Genomic DNA, 7,715 nt, shown 5'->3' on the forward strand with positions numbered 1-7,715 from the left:
CCCGGCGGCAAGGATGAGGGCGGGCTCGGAGGGCAGCGGGGAGGGCGAGGGTCTCTCCAGCCTGCGGGCCTTCGCCCACAGCTCCTCGCTGCACGGCATCAGCCACGTCTTCGCCTACGGGGCCGTGTCGCTGCGCCGCGTGCTGTGGGGCGCCTTCTTCCTGGGCTCGCTGGGCCTGCTGCTGCTGGTCTGCGCCGAGCGCGTCGCCTACTTCCTCACCTACCCCCACGTCACCAAGCTGGACGAGGTGGCCGCCCACAACCTCACCTTCCCGGCCATCACCATCTGCAACCTCAACGAGTTCCGCTTCTCCAAGATCACCCGCAACGACATGTACCACGTGGGCGAGCTGCTGGCGCTGCTCAACGACCGCTACGAGATCAGCAACCCACAGCTGGCCGAGCCCCACGTCCTGGCCGCCCTGCGCGACAAGGCCAACTTCAAGAACTTCAAGGCGAAGCCCTTCAGCATGGCCGAGTTCTACAACCGCACCGGCCACGACCTGGCCGACATGCTGCTGCAGTGCTCCTTCCGCGGCGCCAACTGCACCGCCCGCAACTTCACCGTGGTGAGTGCCGGCCTCGGGGCGCGGTGCCCGGCTGGAGAAGGGGGCTGCACCGGGGCGGGGTGGCCACGTGCCCCCCCGGGAACCGTGAATGGATGCGGGTGTCCTGCCAGGGTGAGCCCCTTCTCCCGACCCGTGGCCGTCCCGCCGGCGCGTCCCACCGCCTGCAGCACGTCAGCCTCTGCCCGCCTCCCCGGGCACTGCGGCGGGCCGGCTGCCAGCCAGGGGTGCCCCCGCCCCGCACTTGCTGCAGGGGTGCCAGGCGGCTGGGAACAGCACCCAGGCTGGAGCCATGCTGAGCCGGGGGGCCCTGCGCCGGGCCGGGTGGCTCTGCCTGCGTGCAGCCGCACGGGCAGGGGATGCTGGTGGGTACAGGATGCTCACAGGTACAGCCCATAGCTCCGCTCCCTGCGACAGCCCTGGATGCCACCTGGGCACCAGCAGCAGCAGCTGTTTCTCCCGGGCTCTGTTTGCACACAGGCTCCCACGCCCACAGCTCCTCCGTGCAGCCTGCCCTGGTGCGGGTGGGGGTCCCCTGCGCCAGAGCTGTCCCCCCACAGACCGTGGGTGCCTGGCCCCGGTGCTGCCCCCAGCACCCCCTGCTGCTCCTGGGGCTGCACCCGCTCTGCTCTCAACCTGGGGGATTGCCAGTGCCCGTGTGCTCCCACCACACCTGCCATGCCCCGGTGGCATGCCAGCGGGGCCGAGCTGCGTCCCCTGGGCTGTGTGTTGACCCCTGGGTGACATGCCAGGATGCTGGCAGCTGCCAGAGCGTGGGGGGGGGGGGGAGCAGGGCTGCCACGTCCCTCTGCAGGCATGGGCTGCTGTGGGCAGTGGGGCAGTGATGGGAGGAGGTGCCCTCCCTGCCCTGTCCGTGCAGCCCCAGGTGGGCACAGGGACCCCCGACCCAGGGCTCGGGTCCCCCAGGCAAACCTTGGCCACGGGCAGCCTGTGCTGGGTCCTGCAAGACCCACCTGGGGCAGCGCCTGCCCGGGAGGGATGGGCAGGGGCGGTGGCACAGGCAGGACAGGCGCATCCTTCGTGCTGCAACAGCGCCAGGGAAGCAGCGTGCTCGGTGGAGCTGGGCAGCCTGCGCCCGCTGTGCACAGCTCTGCTCAGTCCCCATCGCCATCACCGTGGGCTTGGCTGCGCTATCACAACAGCAATTACCATCAGCTTAAGACTCTTTAGTGCGCGAAATTAATTTTCCTTGGGAGCTCAGTTGAAAACCATCCCTTTTTGGCAGCTCCGCGCTCCCCATGCCCTTTGCTGGACCAGCTCTGCCGGTGCCCCTGTGGCAGGGCCAGGCAGCAGCAGCCTCGGGGTGTTGAGGGCTGGGATGTGCCGTAGGAGGGTCGAGGGTCCCCAGAGCAGGACCCGGGGTGGCACATGCTGCATGGCAGCAGCTCGCTGCACCTTGGAAGCCGGCGCCTCTCCAAGGAGTGTGGCTGAGCCACCGGGGCCTTGGCGTGCCGCTGGTGTGGGGGGCCGGTGCCTGCCCCAGGGGTGCGCGGGAACCCGTCTTTGCTCCTGTGCTGATGATCTTGGCATGTGCACGCTGTGCTGTGCTGCTCCCGCTGCCCCCAGGGTCACAGTCACTGCTGGGAGGGTCTGGCTCTGCCCACGTGTGCTGCACAACTGGTCCTGCTGCCGCCTCGTCTCCGACGGGTGGTGAGAAACTTCTGCCTGAGCAGCCGTGGTGGTCCCCAGCACACGAAGCCCCCCCACGGGACTGCCCTGGCCTGGCTCAGCCCAGCTCAGTCCAGCCTCCAACTGCACCCGCTGCAACTTTGCCAGCTGAAAATACAGAGCTAATGCTGGGGCTTAGCCACAGATAATGATCCTCTGCCCTGGGCCTCGGTGCTGAGCCGGCAGCTCCCGGCACCGTGTCCCGTCTGGTGGCCGTGGGCTCTGGGGTTGCCAGGGCTCCCATCCCGTGCCTGGGCCGGAGAGGTCGGCCGTGCGCGGCGTCTTGTCCCAGCCCCATCCCCGGGGTCCCCGAGATCCCCAGGCACATGGCAAGTGTCCAAAGCAAGGACCATCCGGGCTGGGGCTGTGCCCCCCCGGTTACTTCCCCCCCCAGGGCCGGCAGGGCTGGGGGGGCCTGATGGTGGCTCACCCCGAGCGTGGGGACCAGGAGGGCTGGCAGTGCCGGGGCCGTGTCCCTGTCCCTGTCCCCATCCCTGTCCCCCCCCAGCTGCTGCCGGGCCCAGCACATCCCTGTGCCGGGCAGCCGTTGCCATGGCAGCCGCCCCCCCTTCCTCCTTGGGCAGCGCGTTGCCATGGTGACGGCTCCCCTCTTTGGGAGCAGCCCGTTGCCACAGCAGCATCCCCCCCCCACCCCCCCGCCGCCAGTGGGGCAGGATGGGGGGGGAACGTTCAAAGGGGGGGGGCGCCCCGACCCCATGGGGCAGTTATGGCCCCCTGGGCCACCCCCCACCCCCAGGCAATGGGTCAGTGACGGGACTTGAGGGGGTCATGGCTGCAGCCCCCTGTGCCCGGGGCAGCCCCTCCGTGGGGTGGGGGCCATGGGCCCCTGTGTGGGATGGGGCTCTGCCCTGGAGGCACAAAGCAGGGGGTAAGTCAGGGAGAATGGGAGATGGGGGTCTGGGGGGGGGGAGGCGGCTCAGGGTTGTTCAGTTCAGGGTCACGCTGGGGGGGTCTGGGCAGGGTCTCTGCCCCTGGGTGCTGGTCCCTGGGGGCTCTGGGGGCATTGGGGGCCCTGGCTGTGGGTGCTGGTCCCTGGGGTCCCTGGCATGGGGCAGGCTCCCAGGTCCTGGTGGGGATGATGGCCTCTGCCACTGTGGCTAAGCCCAGCCCTGGTCCCCATCACCGTCCCGGCTCGTGTCCTCCCACTCACGTGTCCCCATGCAGCCCCACGTCCCCCCAGAGCCGTGCTGAAACCCAATCCCCCTGCAGAGCCCCGGCAGAGCTGCACGGGCTGGGGCGCGTCTTTGTGCCGGGGGTGCCGGCACCGTGCCGCCTGCTCTGGGCTGGCACTTTCCTGGCCTCGCTGGGCGCCTTCCTGCTGAAGGTCAGGGAGCGGGTCCGGCACCACACCGCGTACCCCCGCGTCACTGTGCTGGACGAGGCGGAGGGACGCGTCCTTGTCTTCCCTGCCATCACCCTCTGCAACGAGAACCGCGTGCGGCGCTCCCAGCTCACCCCCAACGACCTGTTCTGGCTAGGCAGGGAGCTGCTGGCGGTGGGGAGGGAGGATTTTCCCCGCTACTTGCGGGCGCTGGGGCGGCCCCCCGACCTCGCCGGCTTCTTCCCCAGCAAGAGCTACGACCTGGGCGCCTTCTACCAGCGCGCCGGGCACCCCACCCGTGAGATGCTGCTGCGCTGCCGCTCCCGCAGCCGGGACTGTGGCCCCGAGAACTTCACCGCCGTGAGTGCCAGCACCACCGCCATGGCCATGGCCACCACCACGGCTGGCTCTGCCCAGGGCAGGACCCACAGCAGCCCCAGCCCCGGCTGGCTCTGCCCTGGGCAGGGCTTGGGCAGGACCCCCAGGGCTGAGCAGGTTTTGGGGCCATGGGGTGTGCAGGCTGTGGGGCGGTCAGCTGCAGGGTTGCGCAGGCTGTGGGACATTGGTGGGGTGGGGGGGCACAGTGCCTGCCGTGTGTCCCCCAGCCCCAGGTGCTTGGCAAAGCTCCCACCACGCTGCCCCGGGGCGGCTCCTTTTGCCCACCCTGCACCCATGGGGCCGTGGGGAAGCGTGGTGGAGATGGGGAGTCACGGGGGGATGTGGGGCTGCGGCTGCAGTGCAGGCACGGGGGGACCGGGGTTGGGGGGGCGATGGCCGGAGTGTGCAGCTCTCAGTCCCAGTCCCCACAGGACAGCTGGCCGTGGGGAGGGGGGCGTGGGGCTGTGGGGGCAAGGGTGCCATGGGGGGGCAAGGGCAGGTGGTCTCTCCTCGCTGAGAAGTGGCCATGGAGGCCTGTGGAGGCTTTTTCTGTGCTGGGGGGCTGTGGGAAGAGGTGGGTCAGCCCCAGGTGGGGGGGTCTGTGGGGGCCTTCCAAGGGGCCGGGGTCCTGTAGCCCGCCTGGCTGGGACTGGGGAGGGACCATCCCTCTGCCGCAGTGAGCGCTGGGGTCTGCAGGGCAGGCCATGGGGCGGGGATCCCCCAGGGCCATTGGGACCCAGCAGAGCTGAGGACACCACGCTGGGGCAGGGACAGCAGCAGTCGCCCCATCGCCCCATCCGCAGCCCCACGCTGGCCCCAAAGGGGAAGAGATGGATGCACCAGCCCCTTCCCTGGGCACAGACTGGTGGGGTGATGGGATCCTGCATGGGGAGCACTGGGATCCTGCCCCGGGGCTGTGCTGGGTCCCCGGGCACTGCATCCCCCCGCCCCAGCCCCGCTCAGTGGGCGCAGGGCAGGTGGGCGCCCAGCTCCCGTCCCCCAGCACCCCGAATGCCACTGTCCCACGGGCAGCCCCCGTGGTGCTGAGGATCCTGCCCTGTCCCTGCAGATCTTCACCCGCCTCGGCAAGTGCTACACCTTCAACTCGGGGGGACCAGGCCGGGAGGTGCTGACCACGCTGCAGGGCGGCGCGGGGAACGGCCTGGAGCTGATGCTCAATGTCCAGCAAGAGGAATACCTGCCCGTCTGGGGGGACACGGGTGAGGGCCCCCCCCGCAGCCCTGCCCACGCCCGGCTGCTGCCCCGCACCCCCGACGCCCTCCCTGCCTTGCAGACGAGACCTCCTACGAGGCGGGGGTGAAGGTGCAGATCCACAGCCAGGAGGAGCCCCCCTTCATCGACCAGCTGGGCTTCGGCGTGGCGCCTGGCTTCCAGACCTTCGTGTCCTGCCAGCAGCAGCGGGTATCCGGCCGCTCTGCCTGGGCGGTGCAGGGAGAGGGCTGTGGGCATACAGACCCCCCCGGGGCTCGGGCAGTCCTGGCACAGCCAACAGCTGTCCCCACGGGGATATCCCGTGCTGAGCCGTGCAGCACGGCAGGTACCAAACCACCGGTGCGGCAGCTTTGCCACTGCAGCGGCCAGGATCACCGTGGCATGGTATGGGGCAGCCCCACACTGGGACCACTCGGTCCTGCCACAGGCACTGGCTCTCAGCAGCGACACCCCCCCCCCCCCCCCCCCCCCCCCCGCAGCCCCCTGCCGAACAGACCGTCAGCAGGGGCGGCAGCCAGCTCACGCAGCCAGACACCTAAATTTAGGTATCTCGAGTGGGTGTCTCCATGTGCGCCGGCACTCGTGGCGTGGGCGGCAGGGAGTGCAGCGACGGTGGGTGCGTGACCTTCGGCGCCCATGGGCACCCTGCCAAGCCCCACCGCTTCCCCACCAAGCACGCTCCTGGCACTGGCCACGGCACGGTCTCCCACTGCCCCTCTGGGTGCTGCCCATCTTGGGGAGTGCAGGGGTCCATGCTGACCCCCCAGCACATCTGGCTCCCACATGCTCCCAGCTGGTGCCACATGCTGTCCCTCGCCTGGCCCCTTCCATCCCGCTGCTGCACTGGCTGCGGGCAATGCCGGCCCCGATGCCCATCCTTGTGCCTGGCAAGAAGGGAGCAGGAGTGAGAGCGGGGGTCTCCAGGGTGGTGTGACCCCCCCACACTGGCTGCACAGGACAAGCTCTGCCCAAGGGACAGGGCACCACGGTGGATTGGGAGGTGGGAGCCGCGGACTGGGGACACGGGGGATGCCGTGTTTTCCTTAGCCATGGCCGGCAGCTGGTGTACCTGCCCCCACCCTGGGGGGACTGCAAGGCCACCCCCATCGAGTCTGACTTCTTCACCAACTACAGCATCACCGCCTGCCGCCTGGATTGCGAGACCCGCTACCTGGCTGAGAACTGCAACTGCCGCATGGTGCACATGCCGGGTGAGCTGGGGACGGGGGCAGCCACTGCGGGGTTGGGGCGGTGGGGAGACCCTCCTGCCCCTGCAACTCCTGCCTCCCCCGCAGGCAACGCCAACGTCTGCACCCCGGAGCAGTACAAGGAGTGCGCCGACCCTGCGCTGGGTACGTACTGGCGGCACCCTGCCCACCCTGGCCCCCACCCCAGCCCTGCTGTCTCTGGTGTCCCCGACCCAGCCCCGGGTCTCGCCCTGGGAGCCGCGCTCCATCAACACCCTCAGCCTCGTCCCTGGGACCCCTCGCCTCCCCTGCCAGGCTCCATCACTGCAAATGTGGCACCAGCATCCCCGTGCCCTCGCTGGGGATGGGGGTCACTGCTGTCCCTGCCTGCTCAGACCCCCAGACACGCAGGTCCAGGCTCCCCTGCCAGCAGCGCTCACAGCATGCTTGTCCTGTGCCACCGGCACCCGCCACCACCCGGGCTTTGGCCAGGGCCCGGGCTCCATTCTCAGAGCAGCCTGACCCCCCCACGTGGGCAGGGGTCACGGCAACGCAGTCCTGGTGGTCCCCGTCCCACGCGTGCCCTCCCCAGACTTCCTGGTGAAGAAGGACAGCGAGTACTGTGCCTGCCGCACGCCCTGTGCCATGGTGCGCTACGGCAAAGAGCTCTCCATGGTGAAGATCCCCAGCAAGGCATCCGCCAGGTACCTGGCCAAGAAGTTCAACAAGACGGAGCAGTACATCGCGTGAGTGCCACCACCGCGCTGACCCACGGCCCCACCAGCACACGGCACAGCACAGCGTGACGGTGTGATACGGCACAGCCACACGGCATCCTGCAGTATACCTGAACTGGCACGGCACGGCATAATGGTGTGATACAGCACGGCCCAGCATGACAATGTGATACAGCATGGCATGACCACACAGCATCCCCAGCATACAGGAACCGGCACGGCACGGCGTGACAATGTGATATGGCATGGCACGGCATGGCCACACAGCATGCCCCAGCATACGTGAACTGGCACAACACGGCACTGCCTCCCCTGTGCAAATCTGCCCCAGCGCAGGGAAAACCACACGGCATGGCACAGCACAGCACAACATGGCACGGCACGGCATGGCACAGTACGTCCTTGTGCCACCCCAGCACAGGGCAGACCCCTCCACCCCGTCCCACCGTCACACCCCACAGCTGGGGATGCCGCCTGATGGCTCATCCGTCCATCCCGCACCCATCTGTCCCCCCCCAGGGACAACGTGCTGGTCCTGGACATCTTCTTTGAGGCCCTGAACTACGAGATGATCGAGCAGAAGA

General features: G+C 69.1%; 1 protein-coding gene across 1 annotated transcript in view; it reads left to right on the forward strand.

The window, feature by feature from the left end:
- Positions 1–13: 13 nt before the first annotated feature.
- ASIC3 (acid-sensing (proton-gated) ion channel 3) overlaps positions 14–7,715 on the forward strand; it is a gene marked incomplete at its 3' end in the record, with an annotated part of 8,022 nt that continues 320 nt past the window's right edge. The window contains exons 1-7 of the mRNA XM_010563618.1: positions 14–568; positions 5,044–5,194; positions 5,269–5,396; positions 6,268–6,418; positions 6,503–6,559; positions 6,987–7,140; positions 7,651–7,715. The exon at positions 7,651–7,715 is cut by the window's right edge and continues 27 nt beyond it. Coding sequence (XP_010561920.1) covers positions 14–568; positions 5,044–5,194; positions 5,269–5,396; positions 6,268–6,418; positions 6,503–6,559; positions 6,987–7,140; positions 7,651–7,715 — 1,261 coding nt within the window. The remainder of the gene's footprint in view (positions 569–5,043; positions 5,195–5,268; positions 5,397–6,267; positions 6,419–6,502; positions 6,560–6,986; positions 7,141–7,650) is intronic.

The sequence above is a fragment of the Haliaeetus leucocephalus genome, unplaced genomic scaffold, assembly GCF_000737465.1.
Source record: "Haliaeetus leucocephalus isolate CR32 unplaced genomic scaffold, Haliaeetus_leucocephalus-4.0 Scaffold0, whole genome shotgun sequence".
NCBI classification, from domain to species: Eukaryota; Metazoa; Chordata; class Aves; order Accipitriformes; family Accipitridae; genus Haliaeetus; species Haliaeetus leucocephalus.